General features: G+C 39.1%; 1 protein-coding gene across 3 annotated transcripts; it reads right to left on the bottom strand.

The window, feature by feature from the left end:
* Window positions 1-7850: 7850 nt before the first annotated feature.
* jph1b (junctophilin 1b) lies at window positions 7851-26139 on the bottom strand. Of its 3 annotated transcripts, none has more exons than XM_057334435.1 (6): window positions 25439-26139; window positions 22550-23312; window positions 13994-14112; window positions 11102-11763; window positions 10336-10433; window positions 7851-10213 (listed from the first exon to the last, which is right to left on the bottom strand). In XM_057334435.1, the coding sequence occupies exons 1-5, from the start codon at window positions 25815-25817 to the stop codon at window positions 10353-10355; spliced, it is 2004 nt and encodes a 667-aa protein (XP_057190418.1). In that variant the 5' UTR covers window positions 25818-26139; the 3' UTR covers window positions 7851-10213; window positions 10336-10352. The 3 variants fall into 3 exon arrangements, with proteins under 3 accessions (XP_057190418.1, XP_057190417.1, XP_057190419.1); XM_057334434.1 differs by having other exon boundaries at window positions 7851-10155; XM_057334436.1 differs by having other exon boundaries at window positions 7851-8131.
* Between the last annotated feature and the right edge of the window lie 1034 nt (window positions 26140-27173).

Below are 27173 nucleotides of genomic sequence, written 5' to 3'. Positions count from 1 at the left end.
ATTATTGTACTTGTGGTTGTTCTATAGTCTTCTTTCTCTAGATTGTACTTATTACTTAAATCCTTATGTTGACAAAAAGCGCACCAGAAATTTTGTTGTATGATCCATATAATAATAAGAAGAATCTGAATAGATAGTTTCTGGTAAAGTTATTTCAGACAAATATTTTGCACTAGTTTTATGCAGTAACATAACAGTGTTTTTTATTTGTATTGTAGCATTTGTCATTTTATAAGATTATTTACTGGTATACAGAATTATAGAAATACAGAATTAGTCTGTTCAAAGGCTCTATTACAGGGATAGATCACCCAAAAATTATCCTCTTCTGCAGAACACAAAAATATTTTGAACAACGTCTGTAACCGAACAACAATGGCTCCCAAACCTTAAGGCACAATGCATTAGATACCGGCAAAAGATATTAAGTAATACTTGTTTAATTAAATATATTTACATTATACATTATTCTCTTTGTATTGGATAGCATGCTGCTGTTCATTGCAAAGGTCAGCTGTGGTTGGGACACAGCCAGATGTTACTTGTGAGGATGCCAAGTTATATTACATCATCAAAAGAGATACTACATTTTTTACCCTTTTATTGTAATGATGTGCTTGTAACTATTGATAAGAACACTGACATGTTTCAGAGTCACTTATTTAGTTTCAATGTGTATGAAAAGGTTTTTGATCCTAAGATGAGCTTTATAAGCTCACACAAATAAATTTGCCATCTGCAAAATGTAAATGTGATCCATTGCAAGCCAAGACATTTTCTTTTACTTTCCAGGGAGAATGTCAGATGTGCACGAGGATGTTTCAAAACAGTTGTGGTGGTGAGAATGCCAGTTGGGAGAGCTGTAAGACAAGCTTTAACTTCAATTTATGTTTTGTTATTTAGTGTGTATGCTGAAATTAAACCCTAACAAACGTTCAAATAATGTTCTTTAAATGCACTTGCCTATTGAATTCCCTCCTTTATTCATGATCTTATCTTATGTCTAAACTTCTGTTTTTCAATTGTTCTTCATTCATGTAAATATTTGCAGAGGAAAAACCTGTGGCAGCTTTCAATCCAAAAGAGAAGAGAAGCTTTACCACATACAATGCAGTACATTGTTGTAATCGATCATTAAAATTGATGTTAAAAAAGCTGTTGTTAGTAAATGGTTATTTGTGCGTCTTACAGTTTCCAGGCAGAACATTATTCCACTGGTGTGTTTCATAAAAGGATAACAATTATGAAGCCTCTGTACATCACAGTTTTATTTTGTCACATTGTTACAACTTCAGCTGAAAGACAATTGTTTTGCTCCTCAGAAAGTGTAAACCTTTGGTACAGCTATGATGGTAAGTCAATATGTGCTTTTATTAAATGCATCATAGAGGAGGATATTACAGATATATTTTTCAGAAATTTGGCTTATGTTGTTAAAAAGCACAATACAATGTATGGATCCTCTCGTGTGTGCTGCGACTCAATATCTCAGATCTCCATCTATTCCACACAGTAAATGTAGTTTTGGATAGTTATGATTGGTAAGAAGAGTTTTACTATACAGTATCATTATGATCATGTTGTGAATGTTGTCTTTAATCAGGACCATTATATCACCTGTCAGTGACTGGATCTCCCTGCTCTCTAGGGATGACAACATACAATATAATTTATACAGTAATCCCAAGTAAGTTTATGAAAGATTAATGCTACTCATTTGTCAAATCATGCATTATTAAGCATATTACACAATGTATTATATACTTAATACAACTAAGGAATTATATTTAAGCTCATTAAAGGTGTAAAATGACATTTTAATCAGTAGTCATTTGTTGACATTTGTCACTTTTTTTTGTATTATTAGTGTTCTCAATTGCTCGTTTTGGATTTGATATTGCTGTACATTACAAAGGTCAGCTGTGGCTGGCACACTCACAGCCAAATGTTCCCTGTGAGGACCTCAAAATATGTTACATCATCAAAGGAGGTACTACACGTTACCATGTTTTTAATACTTTCACTTTTTTTCCCACAGGTGTGATGTGGGTGTGTATAATAATGATTGCATTCTTGTTATAGAAACACTTTATGACAGCCTACCAGTGTATGTGTCAGCGTTTTACCCCCCAGAGGTGAGCAAGTTAATGATACTAAAATGTACTTCATTCAGTATTTAGTGGGGAAAAGTCATTTCTGGTGGGTATATTTGTACTTGCTTTTAATTCCTCCTCAGGTTAAACCATCAAAATTTACAAAACACCAAACCTTTAAGGCATTAATTAGACAAAATAATTCTACTTGAATACAAAGTTTTTAATAGCCTATAGCTTTAATAGTATATTTGAATATGAAGGAAAAACGTAAATTTTGGAAAGTTACACGCTACTTTTGACCACTACTATATATCTAATGTGAGTCTTAAATACTAACCCTTACCAAAATGAGACGTGTTATGAAAACCAAGAAACAAGAAATGATTATATAAATCATATTTTATTTCTCAGGGAGAATATCAAATTTACTTGAATTGGACATTTGTTGATGACCTTGAAAACGCACTGACAGCACGTTTTAACATCACTGGGCTAGTGAAAATTGCTGATAATGGAGGAAAACATTTTCGTCTATTGTGACAAGGACAATTAAGCCATGGTATACAGCTTCACCTTTTTTCTTTCACTGCAGATCTTATTGAATTTTGCTAGTAGGGTGATGAAGAAAAAATGTAATGATTCCGTCATCATCAAAAGTTTATTCACTTTCATGTCATTCAAAACCTGTATATGACAATGAAGATATTTCGAGAAATGTCTCAGTGGTTTTGTGCCCATAAAATGGAAGTCAATGGGAGTCAATGTTGTTTAGCAACCAACACTGTTCGAAATATCTTCTTTTGTGTTCTGCAGAAGAAAGAAAGTCGTACGTTTAGAATGACATCAGGGAGTAATTGATAAAGGGGTTTCATTTCTATTAAAGTCAGATGAATTATACATAAATATAAATAAATAATTCTTGTTAATAAAAATATCTACATCTTTACAAAATGTAAACAGTAATTGATTGTTTCAATGATTTCTTTGAATTAGACCTTTACAATAACCTGCTAATCTTTTTTTCTGTGAAGTTTTCCTCTTATTCCAGCAGTATGCTCAATCTCTGCATGATGCCATATGTCCTCTTAAAAATATTTTTTGTGGCTTTACAGACAATCCCTTAGCCAGATGTTTTCTTATTCATTTGATCTGTATTTTTATTATTTGATCAAAGCTTATGAACGTGTAAACAAAGTCCTAAACATATGCTATTAAATGCATGCTTAGTAAATTATCTCATGACCAGAGTTCCTTTTTTCAATAAGTTTCCTCTTCACAAAACCGCTGGTATTATACAAAGGAAAAACCAGTGACGGGTTGAAATTTAAAGGGAAGTTATTACAATGCAGTACATTTTAATATCTCTGTAATAGTGTAAGACCCATTCTAGACGCGTATTTACCTTGAAACTAGTTCTGTGTGTGTGTCAGTCAGCTTCTAGGCAGAAAAATCATCACACTTATACGACCATTCAGACAGAGGGATTTTACCACTGGTATCGCAAAGGTTTACCGTTATGGTGTTGTCAAACCCTTTAGCTTTTCTTTGTTTTACGGCAGTATGGTCTTGTATGCCCTCAGCCTTTGTAGAGAGAAGAGTATTGTGCTCCTCCGAAAATTTTAATGTTTGGTACACATATGATGGTAAGTTTTAATACAATTACTTTTGTTTGATTTGTACAAAAAAATCAAATGTCATATGTTAAAATGTTGCGCAAAGTTTATTTTTGGTTAACAGTCAATGTTCTCTTCAATCAGGTCCCTTGTATTACCTGTCAATAAATGCTTCCCCCTGTTCTTTTGGAGTGTCCCTCTACAATGTATCTTATACAGGAATCACAAGTAAGTGAAAGTTGAATGTTCTGTACTGCGATCACCTAGAGTTTATATAACATCAATTTTAAGCCATTATTATGTAATGTACAATTCCATAAGTTTATATCGTACTTTGAAGAGAGCTGTTGGCATTTGTCCTTTTTTGTTTATCAGTGTTTACAATGGCTCGTGTTGGATATCACTGTGCTGTTCACTACAAAGGTCAGCTGTGGCTGGAGTACACACAGCCAGATCTTCCTTGTGAGGATGCAAAAATATGTTATATAATCAAAGGAGGTATACTCCACAACGCAACATTTTTATTTATTTTTCAGTAATACAATATGATCACTGATATTTCCTTTCTTTGTTTCAGAAACTCTTCATGAAACCTTTCCGCTGTATGTGAAAAAGATGACTGGCCCTGAGGTGAGAAATGAACAGTAGTGCTTCATCCATAGCAGAATTATATAATAATTGCAGAAATTGTACTAGTTGTAAAAATAGTATAATATAAAAACGGTGTACTGTATATAAGCAGGGCTACTTTTAAAATGTATTTCACTACAGATTACAAAATACATGCTTTAAAAAGTAATCTGTAAAGTATTTCGTTAGATTACACAAATTTTGTAACTTAATCTAAATACTTTAGAATACTAATAAGGTACATCAAACAAAGGGATCACCAAACAGAGGACTTGGATTTCCTCTGCATATTACTTTACACAATACCAGTTTTACAGTTTTCCCTCATTGAACATTATAGTCCAAAATTGTGTCTCACAATACTAAGAAAAGAAGTCAGAATTGTGAGATATAAACTCAATACAGAACTCAAGCATGAATACAGTCGTTGATCATTCAGGTAATGACGGACAATAAAGATTCAAGGGTATGTACATTTTTTAGTGTGGCAATTTTATAAAAATGAAGTCAGTTTGTCTTGTGGACTATATGTAAACTTCTATTATATGAAATAGCTTATTCAGGACAGTACTAAATAAAATTGCCATGCAATTTTTATATTTTGTTAATTCAAATTTTGCATATTCGGCAAGAAGTATGAAACTTATCAGCATAACTGTAGTTTAGGATGCTTTTGCAGATTGTCAGAGTCAGAGAATCACAGACTGCTGTTTACATTAATAACTGTTACAGTTTATAATAATGTTTAAATGAAATAAATGACATTAAAATTCAAAGTAATCACTTTTTGGATGTAACTGTAATGTGATTACCCATTTAAAAGTAACTGTAATGAAATACAAATTTTGCATTTTAAATACGTAACTAAGTTACATATATTTCGTTACTCCCCAGCCCTGTACATAAGCAATAATCATAATTGTTAGAATAACAACAAAAATAATAAACAATATACAGTAAACCATGTAATAAATAACGTTACTGTTATCGTATTAATAATAAAAAAAACAATTTTACATTTCAGGGAGAGTATCAGATATTTCTGACAGTGATCATTATTGATGACCTTCAAGGACCATTGTCATTACGTGTCAATCTCACTTTAGAAGTAAAAAATGATAGTAAGAAAAAAACATTTTTTCCACAGCTGGGAGTGCTATAGGACAAGCTGTAAGACACGGCTTCCTTTTGTCTTTCTGATATATTCTTTCATTACAGCAAGGCAAGCCCTTCTCCAAGTGTTTTGAAGTGTTATAAAGAACATCTAGATTTAGCCGTCTACCATTTTTGGATCTTCTTCTCAGCATTATCAGCTGCTGAGTATTGTCATTCATTGAAGAACAGGCCCCTATTTGATTTCCAAGCTTGAACAGACTGAAATAGTTAAAGCAGGTTAAAATAGGAGCCCTGGGTGGCTTTATCCGCTGGAATGAATGTCTTTCATCAGCTACCAGCAGCTCTTGTTCATTTCTTGTAAATGTGTGAGTCACCGCCTTAACTAGAGACTCGATCAGAGCAATGTTCTGTCTGCACTCAGTTTATGTTTAGGTTAATGTGTTGTTAACGTATGCAAATTGAAATAATTCATTATGCTATGTGAAAGCCAGTTATTGTCAAAGTTCTTATTGATTTTTTATCAATCTGTATATTTATGTATATTAATGACTGTGACTAGTCACAAAAAGTTCTGTTGTATTTATAAAACACAATCTGTCGTATATGTCTTTTTAATGGCCAAAGATGAGGAAATTTGCCCAGCACAAATATGTTATTCACCTATATGTAGACTGGAAAGTCAGGGCCTGGTCGAGCTCTTGTCAAGAGGGTTGGGTGTGAGGTGGCGTATTCGCAATGGGAGCCATGTTACATGGCTGACAAGGGACAGCAGGTGTCACAGGACAGGTTGACCTCGCAGCTTTGACCCTGGGGGGCTATCAGTCTAGATCTAATGGCGGGAGGTGTGTGTGTGTGTGGACAGTGGGTGGAGCTAACAAATACGCTTAATACGGTGGCTTCAGAAACTTCCACTGCATGTTTGAAAAAGGAAGTTGAGTGTGTAAAAGTTCCTCACAAGATCAGCTGAGAAATGGAATATTGACACTGTAAGAACACCCACATTCTCCAAGTGAATATGTGTCCAGTTTATTTTGGAAAGGAGTCGACATAAATTCATACTGTTGCCAGTTGTACATCCAAGACTGTCATACTTGATGTAACTAAGCAATAAAAAAGATTTGAACAGTTCACAATGTCTCTTTAACCATACAATTTTCTTTAGAATAAGTGATGACTTGTGAAATATGAGTCAGTGTATGTAGTCTAAAATGGCTGAGGTTTTTCACCGTCTCCCATTCACATACCATGAATTCCCTGTAACCGACGCTGTTCGACCTTGACAATTCTCGCCGAAATGTTTCTCACAGGCTCTAAATTTGTCTCGACCAGTTGTGTGTGAGCAAAATGATGCAAACCTTTGTCATGAACGTCGAGGGAGTTCCATTATAGCTGCATGTGTCATGTGAACTATGTGACATACCTTTGTACGTTCCTCTTCCTGTTAGTGCGTCAGTAGGAAGTTATTGATGCACAACATCAAGTGAGAAGAATCTAATGGCTGCTAATGATGAGAAATCAATCTCTTTGGGTTATGCCTTTTGGCGGAATTTCCAGTTGAACCTCAGTATCTCTCTTATTTTATACTATAGTGCTTCTAATGTGCAACAGGCACTTTCTATAAAAACTTCAGTGCACTACAGGGTCCATGTTCACATGCAAAAAAAGATCAACAAAGCAGCTGGTGCGTGACCTTCCACTTCTTGCCCTCCCGTGAGCTCAGAGGAGGAGCGTTCGGTCATAGGCTGGCAAGACCCTCACGCCGCTCAAATGCGACCCTCTCCCCGCCAACAGCAGCTGCTTTGCACTATTTTGGTCTTAGGATCACCACAGCAGACCTCCAGACAAGGAACAATTTTCACAGCCGAGGGGGAAGGACTGCTCTAAAATAAAACATACATGTGCGCCTATAGGAAGATTACATGAAAGTATTGGGAGTCCCCTGCTCAGGCTCTTGCTTGTCTAATCATTTTGTCTTTATTAACAGTGGTCATTGCATAAACTCATGTGACTACATGTGAGACAGAACAATGTTGGGACATGCTTCAGAATTGTGCATTGTGACATTTTTTAATTATAATTGACTTAGATTTTCAAAAAATATATATGTGCTTATGTATGTTCATATAATGTTTGTGTACGTGTGTCAAAATCATTCATATGGGGGGAGAAGATCATATCAAAACCTTTATCAACATTTTTCAATACGTTCAACCTTAAAATGAAAATACATTCAAATAAGTTTGACAATGTAAAGGATTTAAATATAAATATATATCAAATACAGCATTTAAGTTAAATACCTTCGTTTAGAAAATACTCGGTGCTTTGCGTAGATGCTAAGAAACAAAATGACAAAAATTTATTGGTGGAAGAAAAGCCAAATGTCATGGGGATCTTTTTTTAATTTCACATTAAATTGCATAATTTTATTTTTTTAAATTACACATACATCTAATATTTAATAGGTTGGGATTGGAATAAAAACATACATAGAAAACAAAAAGCAAAAAAAGCCATGTACATAGCCGATGTGTGTAAATCAAAGTTTTTTCCCTGGCCACAAAAAAATCTTCCATTAAAAATAAGTAATACGATGATAAATCTCCCTTCTCCATTCTGATGCTCCTCTTTTCTCTCCTCCTTTTCTCTCACATACTTTGCAGTCTGACAAAACCCCTGAAAAACAGTCACCCTGTTACTGCTGTAATTTACACTTCACACGACACATACAGCTCCATATCCTCTTGTCTATGAGCCCCGAACAGAAACCAGAGCCGCAAAATACACCATGCACACAGGATGTTCAAATCAAGCAGAAGGTACAGTGCTGTAGAGTAACTCTAGTCAAGGCCATTCAGCATCCAACTGTTGACTAAAAATATTCAGACTTTGTATATAAAATAGATCTATTTATATGTATACAACTTTCATTTAAATACCAGTGCAAAAGCACTATGTGCACAATAGTTTCAATTCACATCCTCATGCACCACTTGACCAAAATAATTGAGAATAACAGCAGACTTGCACAAAAATCCTAATTAAGACAGTGTTCAAAATCACATATTTTCTGAGGTAAACTAACACGGTTGCAAATGCTTTAAATGCATCCATCTATACATTCGCGTTCAGAACCAGTGGGTCAACCTGATTGCATTCAACACAAATTTGCAGGCATAATACAGCATAATACTGCACATGTCGGGTTAAAGTGATACTTCACCCAAAAATAAAAATTCTGTCATCATTTACTCACCTTTAAGTTGTTCCAAATCTGTATAAATTTCTTTGTTCTGATGAACACAGAGAGAGATATTCTGAAGAATGCTTATAACCAGACAGATTTTGCCCCCCCACTGACTACCATAGTAGGAAAAAATACAATGGTCGTCAAAAGTGCCCCAGAACTGTTTGCTGTCCTACGTTCTTCAAAATGTCTTCTTATGTGTTCAACAGAACAAAAAAAAAACTATAAAGTAATTTTTCCTACTTTGGGAGTCAATGGGGGGCAAAATCTGTCTGGTTATAAGCATTCTTCCAAATATATTTCTCTGTGTTCATCAGAACAAAGAAATTTATACAGATTTGGAACAACTTGAGAGTGAGTAAATGATGACCGAATTTTCATTTTTGGGTGAAGTATCACTTTAAGGGGTGGTGCGAGGGTCTGGGGGTTAGATACCACACAGTCTCAGGCCATGACGTTTAAAGGTGCAAAACCATGTAATCATTACTAATTTCTCAAAAAAAAAAGAAAGCCATGCATTACCTATAGTAAATGTACAACATCAAACATAATCCCTAGTTTACAAAAAAACACAATTCTACAATATGAATTTTTTATAATAAATAAATAACATCAAACCACGCACTGCACTGTTTTCTAAAGGGCCAGTCTTTAAAATAATTTGCGTCTGCAGATAAATAATACTTGATTTATTTTTCTATGGGATATCGTTGTTTTAACGCAAGACTTGCCGGTGACGTGCTGTTATTTCACTAGAGATAGTTTTGTCATTGGCAGCTACAGTAAAAGTACAGCAAAATAACACAACAGGAAAAAGAAAACAGTCAAGACGAAAGTCATTAAACCAGTACCATGCACATGGCATGTCACGGATAAACCTCCTAAAACAGGAGCAGATGTTAGACAAGGCTGCAGAGATGGGTAATGGAATAAGACTGGCAAGTGACCCTTTCAAAATGTGCATGGTGTTTTCAAGCAAGTGGAAAGCGGACACTGGTACACGCTTCTGCTGCCCAAACACACTGGCAACCCAGCCCACATCTCCCCATTTAAAACGTCAGTCGGTAAATTAGTAAGGCAGCTGTTCACTTTCGTCAGCTAAAAGTGCATCTCCGAACATATCCAGTTAAGTCCCCCCATTCCACCCCTCCCCATAGCAGTGGGGTGGTCATGTACTTGACTGGGTACGGCTTGGATCAGCAGATTCTTTTTCTTTCCCAACGACTGCTTGCTTCAGCTTTCAGAGCCCAAGCGAGTCACAAATCATCGCCAGAGGAACTGGGCTGGCTCATGCCAAATGGTCCAGGTTTCATCTTTCTCCCGTGATTTGCTCTAATTCCAGTCGTCCAGTCCTTTGCCTGTGTCTGAGTCTGACTGGCGCCATTTTGTTTTAAGTGCCATTGACGCAACTGCAGAGAATTAGGGGCCTACGCCGCTAGTTTTCATGAGCTCACTGAAGGGTCGAAACAGTTAGAGGGTAAGTAATTATGTTGAATAACATTCTGGCACAGCTGAAAATACATGGCAAGAGTAAGGTAGACTACATTAGCGGGTGACTGACATGGGGGCATAAAAAAAGAGGCTCTGTGTGAATGGAGTAAACCTGCAGTATCCTTCATTACAAGAGTCTTACCTGAGTTTAAGGTTCCGTCAAGTGAGAAAATGGACAAAAATAATTGCCAGTCCAATATTTATCAGCATCACTAGCATGACCAATATTGAGTTGGGACCCTGAAAAAAGACAGAAAAGACACAAAGCTGTAGATGTACAGTTGACTGTCATGACAATTCAAATGGATGCTCTACATCTCGCAATCCGGAATACAGGACTTAAATGGATAGTTCACCCAAAAATGAAAATTCTGTCATCATTTACTCATCCTCTTGTCATTTCAAAGCTGTATGACTTTCACAAAAGAAGATATTTTCAAGAATGTTGGTAACGAACAACAGCGGTAGCCATTCACTTCTATTGTATCGACACAAAACCAATGCAAGTCAAAGGGTACTGTCGTTGTTCGGTTACCAACATTCTTCAAAATATCTTCTTTTGTGTTCATGCGGATGAAAGAATGTCGTACAGGTTTGAAATGAAAATAAGGTGAGTAAATGATGACAGAATTGTCATTTTTGGGCGAACTATTCCTTTAAAACTGAGGTTTGTATTTCTATAGATAATAAATATTAATCAAGACGATTTTGCACCTTAGTTGATGCACTGCATTGAAACTTTCTATACATATTTTGGTGCTTTTGGACTTTATTAGCATATTATATTAAAATAATAAAAGATGGCTATATTGAATATCGTTTTCATTTGGTGACACTAAAGGCACATAAACTACATAAATCTGCTCTAACTGAGGTTAGACAAAGGAAGTCATTTTTTGGTCACTTACTGATTCCTCCTCAACAACGTCTGTAGTAATTTCCATGCTGGCTTTCTTAGTTTCTGCTAGGCTCTTTGGCTTCAACGATTCCTGTTTCTTCAGTTTTGGCTCGGGTTTGCTCTCTTTGGGCATCACCGGTTTGGGGGTCGGAGCGCGATACTGCTTCGCAGGTGGGGGCATCCTGGCAAGCGCAGTTGAAGTCTCATGGTGTTCCTCCACCTCCAGCTCGTCAGGTGGGATCATGACATCCGCCTTCACATAGTAGCCGTGATACTGGGAATGCAGCTCACCGTTCCCAGGGCTGGAGGTGTGGGCGACCGGCGCCGTTGACTTGTAGGGTTTAGGTACAGGTACTACTTCCTGTTTTACTTCCTGTTTGTCTGGTATCCTGGAAGTAGCATTGCTAACACCCGCTGCCTGGTTTTCAGCAGCAGGGGGCTTGTTTTCTTTCGTGGCTTTCGGGGCGCTTCTGTTAAAGAAGGGCTTTTTCTTGCTCTGGGGCGGCGAGGGGGGTGGAGTAGGACCTGGGCTTTGGCTGGGGGACTGGGTTGGGGTCGTGCCTTTGCGATAAAAGTGCGGACTTTCTGAGGGCGTTTTCTCTTTCTTCTCTTCTGGGACTTCTTTAATCTCGATGGGCTCACTGGAAAACCTCTGCTTGATATAGTCTGGGCCTTAAAAAGGGTATCAGGAATATCAGAACTATAGTGTTTGATTTAAAGCAACTCATCAGAATCTTAAAAAGTAAAAGTTCAAAAGTTCAGTAATTATTGTATGACAAAAAAGGATCAGGCATTTAATGCTTTGAAACGAAATGTCAAGAGACTTGAAGCTCAGAATGAAAAATGACACCACAACAGATGCAATTTCAAATTTTTACAGTCTCAGTCTGTTACTGTTTATGCAGGAATGGACATTAAGAACTTTGCCACTTGCTTTATGATTCAAGTGTGAGCTTCCAATCATTCACCAGATTCTCCGGACCACAGATATGGCCTCACAGCTGACATGGTTGGGCTTTCTAGATCTTGCACTGGACCGTGCCCAGGCATAGGCCCAGGGTGTGACATAAAGTGCACTGTTTATCAGCCATTTCACAGAGCTGACGTGTGCTACACGTACAGCTCAGCTGCTAAGAGCCTTGATGACAAGCACTCTCAAAAGACTGCCAGGACATTACAAGATAATATAAACAGAAGTTATTCTGATAATGACTAGGGCAGAAAAAGTTGCCTGTAAGATGGAGGGTTCTTGACATCGTGACTCTATAAACTAAAAATGTATAAACCAGCAGCAGCCCATTTAAGTTTTATTATGTTGGCATACACCTTACTTTGACTCAAAGACAGTAAACCAAATTGTGTATTGAACTAAAATCAGTGTCAGTAAAAAACATCTACAATTCTGATCCAAATCATTATTTAAGATGTATTTCTAATTTGACCTCTTTCTTTAACATAGAGTAAAATGGAGTGGAACAAAAATGCGGAGGTAACAGTGCTACACTAAAACTCTATTTAAAATATCTTCGCTGTCCTTCTGAAACCTTGTATGTCCAGATTCACTGTTTTTCAGAAAATGAACACTTTTTAAACCATCAAATACTGTGTTATTAATACTTTTTATCGATTGGATATTTGCAAAACAGTGACAAACATAAAGGGTGACTATGATAACAATGATTTATGGAAAATATAAAAATCACGAAATATGGAGATACAAGGTCTCAGAAAGACAACAGCGATATTCCACTCAAGCGGTGCCTGTTTGTAGAAACGTCTGACCTTGTTAAGAAAATCCCTTACACTGTATCTCAGAAGATAAAAACAAGCAGTATGCTTTATACTTTCTGTACGAGGGTTGTAGTTTACACACAGCTGCTCGGTGGTGGTGAATTAGCAATATAATTCATTGGAACAAAACTACACATTTCAAAGAAGTCGTATCCTTTCAGAATCTTGTTTAAATATATTCTAACACATACACAACTTAGAGCATGGCACTAGCAATGCCAAGGTCATGGGTTCGATCCCAGGGGATTGCACATAGTCAGAAACAAAATGTATAGTACAATGCAATGTAAGTCGCTTTGGATAAAAGCGTCAGCCAAATGCGTAAATGTAATATACTAACTTCATATGACAGACAGCACTAGCTGGCCATACAGACCTACAATCGGGGTGGGTGTGAGGGATTGAAGGATTCTACTCGCAGGGTTTGGAAACTATCCTGAAACCATTTGGCAATGTATGGACAAATGCCAAAGGTTTAGAGAGGCTTTATATGAACAGAGATGTTTCAGAAACTCTGGCCCAAATAATATTGAAAATGAGTCAAATTGAAAATAATGATAAGGAGAGAATACGAGCATATGCATATTAATGTATATTGCATGTCATCAAACACAAAGAAAAACAATCCATGTTACTCAGATAAAACAGGTAATTGGTTGGGAGAATATTTCAATGTTATATAATATCAGCAGCCTTCTGCACGAACACTTGCTGTCAGTGTGAAAATGCGCCCCTCATGTTTTTCTAAATAATTTGAAAGCATTAAAATAAGTCTGGCCTGAGAGGGGCAGCAGATAATTTATGCAAATAATATTCATCCCCTTCACAACTAATTTGCAATCGTATCTGCTCTCTTTTTCTCTGCTTGACGGTGAAAGCAGGAGACACTTGACCCAGACACAAAGAGGACATAATTAAGAAGGGGCCAGAGGGTGGAGAAAACGTGTGTCTGCGTGTGTGAACATACATATGTATAATAGAAACGTGTTTAGAATAGAACGTTTGATGTTTCGGTGCTGGCAACACCAGGATATGCATTTACTGATGTCTCTTCGGATAAATGCATCTGCTAATGCATAAATGTAAATGAACGTGTGAATGAATGTGATACCTGGTTGATGAAAGTTGGGGGACAGATCTCTGGCCACAGCTCTGGCGATATCAGAGTCCTGGCTGCCAGACAGAGCGGCCTGGTCTGCCGCTTCCGCCTTAACCCTGGCATGTGCGGTTCTAAGTAGAGAAAAGAAACAGAGCTTGAGTCAGACAGCTTGGAAGATAAGAAGAGACGGGAGGGTGCATCACTGTGAAACCGCCCCTGGTACCATCAGACACAAGCACTAGTAGCTGTATGGGCCTAAAGCACTGCTCACAACCAACACACAAGGATGCATTCATTCACAAATGAACAAGTTACTGTACTGTGTGCGAGTGTCATTTTCTTATATGTATAAAAGCCAGCAGTGCTAGGAATAGAGTTAAATAGTATACACTGTTGTTTTGTCAATTAGTATATATTCCACAGATGAACAATTTCATTTATTCCATTCCATTTATTCTAATCTATAAAAAGCTAACTTGGCAGTATGATGTAACATCAGCCCAAATATTGCATAAATAATTCATCAGAATAAAACGCTTGATGAATTGATGTGACTTGAATAGTAAACAGTTTATAATGGCATTTAGTGTGTTTATACAGATGTACAGTATGTACTGTATATGACCCAAACAGGTCCTCCATATCTTAAATTTTTTGTTGAAATATGACAAATGTTAAATGTTAGTTCTGTCTCCTCCCTAATGATTGAACAATTGCTAGACGTTCTTCCAGCATGTGCACCAACATTTTAGCAAGCTGTGTAGTCTAACATGAATGCATGATGCAGGAAATGAATTACATCATTGTGATAACAGGCATTTAAGGACTTGACCCATCATGAAACATTCCAGACATAGTATCTTTCGAAGCCCATCTACATGGCAACTGTTATGCTAAGCTTGCTTTTAAAGGATCACAGTCTTGGTGAAGAGCTTTGTAGTCATCATCACATTCTAAGTATTCATAAATTAAATTCAGTCTAAAGCTCTGGATGAATAAATTATAGGCACTATTTTCTTTTTCTCTTGTATTGTCTCTACACTGCAAATAAATGTAACTAAAACGTTTGTTACAAATATCAAGTTGTATTTGTAACTTATAAGATGAAGTTAAACAAAATATAACTAGTCAGTTTAATATAATTTAAAGGCACTGTGTGTAATATTTAGAAGGATCTAGTGACAGAAATGCAATATAATATACTGTACATGTCTTCAGAGGTGTTCAAAGCTTTACAAACCTTACATAATTCATTTTATTACCTTAGAATGAGCTATTTCTATCTACATACACGCGGGTCCCCTTACATGGAACTCACCATGTTGTTTCTACAGTAGCCCTAAATGGACAAACTGCTCTACAGAACGCGTTTCGTAAATATGTTATCTCCTTCGGCAAAGAAGCGAAAAAGCGCCTACATCTTTGTCCTGTGGGAGCCTTTTGAACTACAGTTTTATAAGTTAAAATAGGTGACATTTTTACGGTGTACTCTACCTAGTGTAGTATATACTTTACATATCCATGAAATAGATAAATGCAGCAATATTATTAAATGGAAGCTTGAGCAGCAAAAAATATACTGCAAGCTTGGATATGGATGTTATGTAAGGAATAATGTACAGGCAGTCGGTTGTTCCGCAGAAATAAGCCCGGCAGTGTGAGGGTCTTGTATCACACTGAAGGGGCTTATTTCATGATAACAGCCGGCTGCTTGTACATTATCCCGCTTATTACTCGGCTACTTGCAACACGAGAAAAAAACTGGACATGAAATGTGAATTTGAAATATTTTATTAGCTCATTTTAACCAAATGCAGACCTTCTACGAGGAAAAGTCGTTTACTTTCAGTTTTAAGGTAAGAAACGACGTTCAAATGTCACGTACAGGCAATTTGGTTTAATCATTTGTAAATATAATGTCATAGCCTATATGCTATTAAAAGACATATTTATATTTAATTTGTCAAAAAAAAGTGTCCAAATGATTTGCTGCATCCGGGTTACCGTGTCGTATTAGTTTTGAGCAGTTGAGAATAACGAACCTGCAAATGTCGCGACTGGCCAATCAGAATCAAGCATTCCAACGAGCCGTGTAATAAGCTAAGATAGCAATAAAGCAAATATACTAGAATTCAGATGTTCATGTAGAGAAAAAGTGTCTCTAATGCTCTGTGAGCGCAAGATTAATGCTTCATTAGGGCTCCTGACAGTAAGGCCACATCAGCTCGGTTCCGCTCAACTTCCTGAGGAGATCCATCTACCTCACTGGGCTACAGTATTGAAGGTTTAAATGAAGCCTCTTACAGTTTTAACAATAATTCAACAACAACAAATAAACCCTGTCATTATTTATTTCTATTTTCCCTTTGAATTACTTGTTGCAAATCTGTTCATCACATAAAGCTATCATATAACTTCAGCAGAATTAAAATATACTGTAACTTTTGGTCACTAAATGCTGCAATTTATACATACTAGGGGTGTGACACGACATCTCGCAAGATCCAATGTGTCTCGCGAGATGCGACTGGTCTCGCGATAACACAATTTCCTTATGCAATTGGTATGATGGAGTGCTGGGCTCGAAATTGCGACCATTTTAGTCGCACATGCTCCCAATTAAAATAGAATATTTCATCATTGAGGATTCCTTCAAAAAAGTCTAAAAATCTTGTCTCGTTATCGTGAACCCAGGCTCGTGTCTTGTCTCATCTCGTAAGATAAGTGTCTCGTCACACCCCTCATACACACACAAAACTGTTTAACATTATAAATCCATTAGGGTGAGTACATGAGTTTTATATAGGGATGCACCCATCCGATACTCTGGATCAGAATTGGGGCCGATACGGGTACTTTTTGCTGGATCGGGTATCGGACTGACGGGTTCCATTAAAATCCGATCTGTTGCGTTACCCATGGATGTTACTCTTAAGCGTCAAAAAATACTAACTATCAGGAAACCAGCGTAAAAGTTCCCTTTCTGTTGGTCTCTCGACGTTGTGTCGAGACAGAATGGGGTTTGAACTTGAGAACCTATCATCTCTGACTTGACTTTTAAAAGGCCAATGAAGTTGGCGAATGGCATGAGCATGCCAGTCTCTGCCCCGTACATACAGGTATAAAAGGAAGATGGTGTGCCCCATTCATTCACCTTTTGTTCTTCGGAACCTGCGAGGCTACATGCTGAGCAAATTCATCTTTGACAGCGCAATACTGCTGGATTTACGACGCAAGCAGCGGATCGTCCCCTCTTCTGTGACTTTCCCCTGGGCGTTTTGGCAGAGGCAGAGGAGTCTAAAAGAGCAAATTTCTTTCTCTCCGCAGCGTGTCTCTCGACATGTCTTGCCGCTGTGCTCGTGGATGCGGCGGGCTCATCCTGGACGGGGACACACATGATACCTGCATCACATGTTTGGGTCTCCAGCATGCTGAGGTAGCATACGTGGATACTGCCTGCCCGCACTGCAAGCAGATGAGTATCAAGGTGTTGCCGTCATGGGTGTCTGTGTTCTGTCTGAATGCAGCCACCACCTCGTTTGCTTCCCGATCGACGACGTCTGCCGCTTCGACGCAGCCGTCTGTCTCGGCGAGCAGCGAGGGTGATATGGGGATTCCCATGGACGATAATCCGTCAGCCACTCGCTCGCGGACCGTTCGTGCCCCGTCATGCTCGCCTAACCCGTCCTCATGAGACAGCACAGAGCCGTGCACGTGCCTCTTCCGTGCACTCAACTCGAGTGTGCAATGAGGATGAGCTGTCTGTCACGGCATCGGAGGGCGATTTGCTGGCATCACACCTGGATGATTCACTGGACCTCCCGCCTTCGGGTGGTCGAGCCCAGGATGAATCGGACGTGGAGATGTCGGCCATGTTTGCCTGGGCCGCCGCGGGCATCGGGTGGCAGTGCACAGCACCACCTTCCACCTCAACGCTCGCGGCTGGATGCGTGGTACCTGGAGGTGCATGAAGAGCTCACGAAGACGTGGAACGCCCCCTTCTCGGCGCGTTCCCGTCAGATGGGCTCTGTCGCTCTGACTTCCCTCGACGGCGGGGCAGCTAGGATCTATGTCAACCTTCCCCAGGCTGAGCGCGCTGTTGCGGTGCACCTTTGCCCGCAGACAGCTGCCACCTGGAGAGGTCGGCCTAGGCTCCCCTCCAAGGCGTGTAAGTTCTCGTCCGCACTCGTGTCGAGGGCTTACACTGCTGCGGGCCAAGCTGTCTCCACCCTGCATGCCATTGCCGTCCTGCAAGTACACCAGGCCAAGGCGTTGAAGCAGTTGCACGAGATAAAGTCCTACCCAGGGGTTCTGCAGGAACTTTGCACCGCCACTGACCTCGATCTCCGGGCGACTAAGGTGAAGGCATGAGCTGCTGCAGAGGTAGCAGAAGTGGTAGCAGAAGTGACCCTGACGGGATGAGCCCAGGGGGATTGAGAACCACAGACCCGGCGTCAGTCATTCCATCGCTGCCGGGTCCGAGTGGGTAGTGAAAAGTGCTTAAGTACTATCCACCTCTGGCAATAAAAGATAAAAATATGCAATTCTACTTTCTATGAAAAACCGTGCTAGTATCGGATCAGGATCGGCCGATACTCAGAATTCAGGTATCGGAATCGGCACAGGAAAAAGTGGTATTGGTGCATCCCTAGTTTTATATAACAATGAGTTTTGTATTTGGGGTTGAATATTATATAAAGTGTATACTACAGAAAAGCAACATTTCACTGATCAGCCAAGTAAAAGGCAGCACCTTCTCAAGGTGTTAATTGACTGGATTTAATGCAATATTCTTTGGAGTTTGAGCCAAAGAACATCTCCTTGACGACAGAAGGAGCACTTGCAGAAATTCAGAGGGTTTTAATTTGGCAGTCTCTCCCCACACTCGCCCACTCTCTCTATATATCACACACAAGAGCTCAGATAATGATGTGAAGAACATCCACTGAGACAACACATGTCATGATTCTGATCGTTATCTGGCCAATCAGCCGCCGAGATCATTCTGTACATTTCTGGATGTATTCTCATGCTAACGTATGTGAATGTCTTCACTGATGAGTCGGAAATGTTTGACAGCAATATAAACACCATCACGAATAAATGAACGTGAATTGTATAAAGAAATTAGAATTTGGAAACTTGCACACGCACGTATGGTTTGTCTTTTTGTAAACAACTTGCGTCAGCAATCTGAAAATTAATTTGGCAATTAGCAGATTCACCACATCTAAGATCACGAGAGAGATAACATACTGTATAGAGAAGATAAATTAAAATATCCCCTACATAAAACGCTGAGGAGGACAAACAGAAAATTGTTAATCTGTGCAGGTAATCTGATGCACAGAGTTATGAAATCTCTCATATGAAATCACTTTATAAAAAATTAAAATATCACCTCAATACCCCAAAACTATGGCAAATGCTATATTGTGCATAATAAAGATTGTGCAAATGCAAAGATTATTGTGCATAATAAAGCAGAAAGGTAAACATTATTTGAACAAAAAAATACTTTTAACAGTTATTTACAATAAAACTAAGGTCGATATTAGCTACTAGTGTCGTCAATTAAAGAAATGTACAAATGAGTGTTACAGCAATAACTGTAGTGACTATTTTGACAGAAACTACAGTACATTTGTGTAAGAATGGCACTCAGTCCCAAACTGTGTACCTTGCTGAACGCAGAATAGGCGCACACACATACGTACAAACACACAGCTCTAAACCTGAGTGCTCTAACAGATGATAACAGAACTCAGTCCGGCTACTGTATCAGTAACAGCTACAAGACTATATTCTTGTCAGTGGTCGAGAAGTCAACTCCTGCCTTGCCTTATTTAGTAAGGCTCAGTGCTGACACACACTGCACACATGTGTGATAGAGCACAGAGCTGAACAACTCTCTCTCCCCCTCTCCTTTTTCTAGGCTCCTTCAAGGCAAGCCAAAGCAAAGAGTCTCCACACATTCCCTGAGCCCTCACTGTGCTTATCACTTCTCTCCACAACAATCTTCAAAGGCACTGCGAGATATTTAATTCATCCTGCTGCTCTGGGACATATTACTATTTCATTAGCTACACGGACTGTGGAGCCCTTATTATAGCAGCTTTCATTAAAATTCATATTCTTTCAGCTCATCAGAATGAGGCGCATGGTAATGAATGAGCTCCGTCAGGCAACAGCGCGAGGACATTGCTCTCGTGCTGACGGAAGAAAGAGAATCACTGCGCTAATAGAGTAAAGCAAACTCCATGACGTCTTCTTTAGTTCAAAGTGTTAAATACACGAACATGGCAACCAAATAAAAGATGAAGGATGTTAAATTAGGCTTCGTGTTGTCATGCATTTGACTGTCTGGTTCATTTAAAATGAAACTACAGAAATGTGATATGCCATACAAGTTGTGTATGTGATGTAGTATCTTGTAATATACTGTATGATGAATGCATGTTCTTATTTTTATATCTATGAAATACATAAGGGAACATAATCTGTAAAAAGACGCAGATGGGACGCCAGAAAAAAACTACAATGTACATGTTTTTCATAGTGTTTTATATCCAACATGTAAATTTGCAGTGTCTTCCTGTTGAAGAGTTAAGCCTATTGCACATTGAGTCAGAAATTTGCGTCAGAAATTTTCGCACGTTAAAAAATAAATACGACCTCACGTTGTGTCAATCACATTTACACACTGCCTCCGATATTTTCGTCCGTCATAAAAAAATTCGGACCAATTCCGATTTTCTGCGTTTTGCGCATCCGGCAAGCATTTTGAGTGGCCATTTTGAACAATTCAGAGACACCGTACAAACGAGAGCCAAATACGAAAAAACGCATATGAAAATTTCGGACTGTATGTGCAAAGACCTTAAGTGTGAGGGCACATTAAAATACTTAAGAAACCTCTGCCACGTCAGAATCAGGGTTTAACACTAATATAAGCGCCGTCAGCTATAGTTTAAACGTGCATGTCCTTACATGAACTAGCGATACCACTCAGTCCAAACGACAAAATGATAAAGTCAATTTTTTTAACGGACTAGGTTCTTCACAACCCGCTTGAGCTTGCAAAAAGAATCAATGTACAGTATGCCTTGAGCCAGCTATTAGCGGATTTATAGAATGGGAATGATTTGAAAAATACGTTGTAAAAGAAAAAGTTTAGACGCTACATTCTGACTGACTGAATGTGTTTGAAGCTGTGGTAAAATGACTATAAACGCACACTTGTGTTGTGACCACACATTGTATATTAATGGTCCCTGTTGCTTGGCAACTGCAAACTCTCACCGTTATGACATTTAACTATTTATATTAGCAAAAAATTTGACTGTTTGTTACAGTAAACACTGCTGTCTTTGTCTTTTGTCTATTACTATTGTCGCAGTGTATAAATGCACAGGTTTCTATGCAGTACAGTATTTTTACAGCACCTGTTACCTGTGGTAAAACCACTGACATACATCGCCTCGTGGCTTACTGCTTTATTTAACATTTCCTCCACTTGTCCATGTGCCACTTCAAGGGATTCTCCAATCACAAACGAAAATTCTGTCATGATTTACCCACCCTTCAAGTTGTTCCAAACCTGTATAAATGTCTTTGCTCTGATGAACACAAATGAAGATATTTGGAAGCAACTGACAGTTCTGAGGCAACAATGACTACCATAGTAGGAAAATTTACAATGGTAGTCAAAAGTGCCCCAGAAATGTTTGCTTTCCTAAATTCTTTAAAATATCTTCTTTTGTGTCCAACAAACAAAAAAGAATACAATAATTTTTCCTAATATGGTAGTCTAAGGTGCCACTGAAATGTCAGTTGCTAACATTCTTCCAAATATCTTTCTCTGTGTTCAACCGAACAAAACATTTTTAAACATGTTTGGAACAATGTTAGGGTGATTCATTCATGTCAGAATTTTCTTTTTAGTGTCGAGAATCAATAATGACATGTTAAATTAAACAACAACAGCAATGCAATTCAATCCCACAGGTACCATTTGATTTACACATACCACCACATCACGTACTGTAGTTACATAAGTGGATCTTCTATGTTTTATGGTCTACTCATACATCAGTTTTTAACTTTCCTTTCTACGCTTTGTAAAAAAACTCTAATGTATAAAAGTACTGTGAGAAAGGTTATGCCATTTCCTATGAAACTCTTCTAAAATGTTATGATCCCGACTGGCGCTCCCGATTCCTCTGTGACTTCATTCAGCACATCCTGTTGGGCATGCATTGATTATGTGATCAGAATGAGAGCTATGGCCGAGGGGCATGTGATGGCACTCATGCAAACAGACTATTCAACTAGGCTCTACTGCACAATAGCTGCATGCTCGTGTGTTTGTCTGGCCATCCCTTCTTGTGTTATGTGCTATGCTGGAACTGGGAGGTAATTATTGTGATAAATATAAATCTGAGGTTAGTAAAGACTGAAGTCCGGTCTCATTGGCAAGATTCAGAAAGAGAGAAAGCAAAAATGTTGTGATTGCACTCATGAATGTGTTTGTGTGGTGTGTAGGGTTGAAGTAAAGGAAGCATTAACCTTGATGTGGCAATTTCTACTTTCGTTCGGGCAATGGCGGACGCCCTTATAGCTCCTTCCACCGCACGGTCCACCTTCTGCCTTGTCTTTGTGTTCTTAAGGGGAATGAGCTGCTTCTTGATGCCACGCACCAAAACGTTGTTTTTATACTTCCCCTCTTCCTTCGTCCCGTCTGGGAATATCGTGCACCCATAGCCATGGCGTTTGTTGTTCACCCACTCTCCCTCGTATTTCATTCCATTGGATCTCTCGCTCACGCCGAAACCATTGCGCTTGTCGTTCTTCCACTCGCCCATGTACGACTCTGTGGTGGTGGCATCAACGTTGTCCTCAGCAGGCAGGTATTCGTCCGCCACCTCGCCGTCACCGAAACTGATGGTGGAGTTGGCGTCGCTGGAGCTGATGCGGCTCATGGTGGCGTCGCTTCGTGCCGAACTGCGTTTGCTGGAAATGGAAGAGCGTGAGTCAGACTTCCTCAGCTGTTTGAGGCTACCAAACAGCGAGCCCCGTCTGAACAGGCCCTTTTTTTTACCGGAGCACATCTCGCTGTCGCTGTGGAAGTTCAGAACGAAGCCGCCGCGGGTGCCAGCTGGGCTGTCTGACATGTGGTCGTGCAGAACGGAGCCGTTGCTCTGCTCGCTGCGGAGGGATGCCAGAGAGGTGCGGAGCGGGGAGCGGATGACGGTGGCCATGCCGTAAGGCACGCTCTGACGCACGCCGTAACCGTGCCGCATGCCGCCCATCCACTGGCCCTGGTATGTACCTGGCAAAGGGATTAGGGAGACTTTATACTAGCTATTACATAACACATAATACAGGGATTAGAAATGAAAGAATACACCAGAGGAACTGACATGTGGGAGTGCTTTGATGTTTATTGGGCAATGTTTGGAATTTACGTATCAAGGCCATTTAAACTCACCTCCTTACATCATATGTTTTAATCTATTAAAAGACAAAGTGACTTCACACACATAGAGTTACTGTCACAAGCCATGATTATAATTTCATATGGATGGCAAAATGTTTAAAAGCTAACGTTTTTAATGCATAAATAAATTAGAATTGAATAATTTTCAAGGTAATAATACGCCTGTGTGTCCACGCCATGATGACGATGTGACGAAGTGAACGGCTCTGTCTCCTATATCTCATATGCCAGTCTGTCAGACCTAACAGCTTTAACAGCAGAGCCGGCGCTATTTTAAAACTTGGAAGTAATCTGAGACATTGTGAAGTTTGTGGCTCCGGCCAATCATAACTCTTATTTATTTACCTATTTACCTCATTCTTTATGATTCTGCGTATCTCAACACCTCTACAGCAATAATGCTGAGGAGCTAATATTCTAATAATAGGGAAACGAGTGGAATAAAAAGGAATTGTGATTTATGGAGTGCAAAAGAGCCTCTCCAGCCAAACTCAGCTGTAACTTTATTTTCATGGTTTTTGCAGAGGATGTGAGTGAGTTATGAGTTGCCGGTAATGTGTGACCCTGCCTCATAAATTCAACAGCAGGTCTCACTCTCAGACAGCACTACATTTCATGAGAACGTCAGATCCTTGTCTACATGTAAAATTACTTTGCTTTTAAAATGATTTCATAATATACTATGCAATGCATGTGTTATTGAATTCGTGTTCTATAAGCACTTTGTTCAAAGGTTGTTTCAGTATGAATGGACAAGAGTTTTACTTGCATTTAATTAGACAATTTCTTTAAGGGATACTTCACCCAAAAACGAAAATTCTGTCATCATTTACTCACCTTCGAGTTGTTCCAAATCTGTATAAATTTCTTTGTTCTGATGAACACAGAGAAAGCTGACTTTCTCTGGGACACAGACTACTATGGGAGCAATGGGGGGCAAGATCTGTTTGGTTATAAGCATTCTTCCAAATATCTTTCTCTGTGTTCATCAGAACAAAGAAATGTATACAGATCTGGAACAACTCGAAGGTGAGTAAATGATAACACAATTTTCATTTTTGGGTGAAGTATCACTTTAACCCAACCTGGTCAATTCTGACTGAGACTAGCTTTCATTTTTTTAAGATGCTGTATTATTTTATTTTATTTAAACAGGTAACTTAAAAAACCAGAACAGGTGGCCATGTAACAGGTGGAAAATTTGACACTTTAATTTAGCCTATATGGTCTGAAGGAAAGAAAAACCTGAGTTCCGGTTTTTTAAAGATGTATTGTTCACTGTAAAAAATGATTTGTTGTTTTTTGTTGTTTCAACTTAAAAAAATAAGTTACCTTGTTGCCTTCAAATTTTAAGTTAGTTCAACTTAAAAATATTAGTCAACACAACTAGTTTGCAACAAATTCATTAAGTGAACTAATATTTTTAAGTTGAACTAACTTAAAATTTGAAGGCAACAAGGTAACTTATTTTTTTAAGTTGAAACAACAAAAAACAACAAATCATTTTTTACAGTGTACTTTAACGTTTCATCTTCATATGTTTTACATTGTGTCAACGGTTAATTATTGTTCTTCACTTAGAAATAATAGAATAAAACAGAGAATATCTCTGTCAGAATAAAACAGAGACAAGAGCCTGTCTGTTGGTCAGCTAGTTGACAAGAGTTTTGATTTGACATGTTGCAGATGTAACTATTATTAGACATGACCTATGTGAGCAACGTTGCTGACCAGTCCAGTTATGTGCCATACATCAAATCAACTCTACTTATTGCACATATTAGGGTCCAATTGAGGAGGGTCTAATAGTGAGACACTGGCTCTGATAGGCCGTTTTTTTAAGAGTTTCATAAACCGTGACCTCAATTCTGCAACCAATAACGCATTAACCCTGACTGCTACGTTATTTACAATGTAAAGAATATTAAACAGGTCGGGCCATTTTCAGTTGAACTCACCCCCATCGCCGTAGGTCTCGACCCCATAGCCATCCTGCAGTCCGTTACTCCACGTGCCTTCATACCTGGCAGGTGTATTGAGACTCTGTCGAACCCCATACCGACCCTTAAATCCGTGACTCCACTCACCACGGTACAGCCACCTCCCCTTGGACTCAACGCCGAGCCCGTGCCGCTTCCCCTGAGCCCAGTAGCCCCTGTATGTGTTCCCACTGGGCCAGGTGTAGACCCCGACTACCTCGAATCCGTTCGACCAGGACCCGGAGTATTCGCCCTGACCCTTGGGGCCGGTGCAGATTCCGTGTCCGTGGGCTTTTCCATCCTCCCATCCACCGCAGAAAGTGCCGCCATCGTCGAAGTCGAACCGTCCTCCCGTCATTCAGATTAAAGGGTTGAAATGAGAGCGTTTGCGTCTCGACGGCTGATCGTGTGACGGATGCTCGACAACGACAATAAAAACGGGGGATATGTTAGGATGCGAGCGCAGTAATGCGGCGTGCTGGTGTCTGGTGGAGACGGGTGAGAGCGCGCATGAGTGCGAGTGTTGGCGGTGAGTGAGAGGGAGGATAGCGCACAGGCGCCGGAGCCGCAGGCGCTGTCACTGTCGCCGTTCATGGCTTTTTTTATGATCCTCTCCCCCCTGCTCGCTTCACGGGGAGGGAGAGAGAGGAGACGGGAGTCCAAAGCCGGGCGAGTGACACCCAGCTGATGACGTCCGTACTAAGGCCCCGCCCCGCCCCGCCCTCGCTTCGTACACGTTCGCATATTAATTTCTCATTTTAGGTGACTGTACGTTCCTGTCCCTATAGACGCCGATAATCAGATAGATAGATAGATAGATAGATAGATAGATAGATAGATAGATAGATAGATAGATAGATAGATAGATAGATAGATAGATAGATAGATAGATAGATAGATAGATAGATAGATAGATAGATAGATAGATAGATAGATAGATAGATCCTTACAGTCGGTTGCTTATGTAGCAAAGCTCCGACATCATTTTGTTGACAGCTATGTTGAGCAAATTGCAAAATGCATTTTGTCAAGACAAAAATGGACTGCAGCAGACCTTGAGATTTATGGATCTGGCATAGACTTTTATTGCTCCGAAAATCTTCTGCCAACAGTAATACCAGTTTGGACCAGCAGTCCACAATTAAGTCTATAATTATGCTGCATTGCATTGGTCATATCCGTGCTGTATTATTGTAGCTACTGAAGAAAACAGTGGTAATGTTGTCACAACAAATGACAGGCAGTCACTGTCATGATCAGATGTGGCCACGCTCATCTGTGATGGATCTACAACAGCGGTGGTAATGACTGACCACTACAAAAACAGATCCTTAAAATGTATTATGTTTTTGTGAAGTTTTAAAGATCTATTTAATTATCAACTAACTGTTTAAAAATAGAAATAAAAACGTATGCAAAACCAAATTCTGTAAGTAAACATGTTAAAGCAGATGCAGGTTCTATATCATGATTCCACACTGTAGCGATTTATAGATCAAAGGAGTTATCAAATGTGATAATGCTATACAATGTGCATACAATAAATGTAACATAGCTATCAATTAAATAACCATGTCTACTAACTGAAGACAGTATGTTAGTCTGAAGTTTGTTGTTTCCGTATAGACTGATTACTTGGATGATGGGACACAGTTGCTGAAAGATGAATGAACTTGTGCCATGCGAAAGGTGACAAAGAACGTCACCATCAGTC

The sequence above is a fragment of the Triplophysa rosa genome, linkage group LG5 (assembly GCF_024868665.1).
Source record: "Triplophysa rosa linkage group LG5, Trosa_1v2, whole genome shotgun sequence".
In the NCBI taxonomy this organism is placed as follows: Eukaryota; Metazoa; Chordata; class Actinopteri; order Cypriniformes; family Nemacheilidae; genus Triplophysa; species Triplophysa rosa.
The sequence above is the reverse complement of the archived record's forward strand: the minus strand, read 5'-3'. Positions and strand labels throughout refer to the sequence as shown.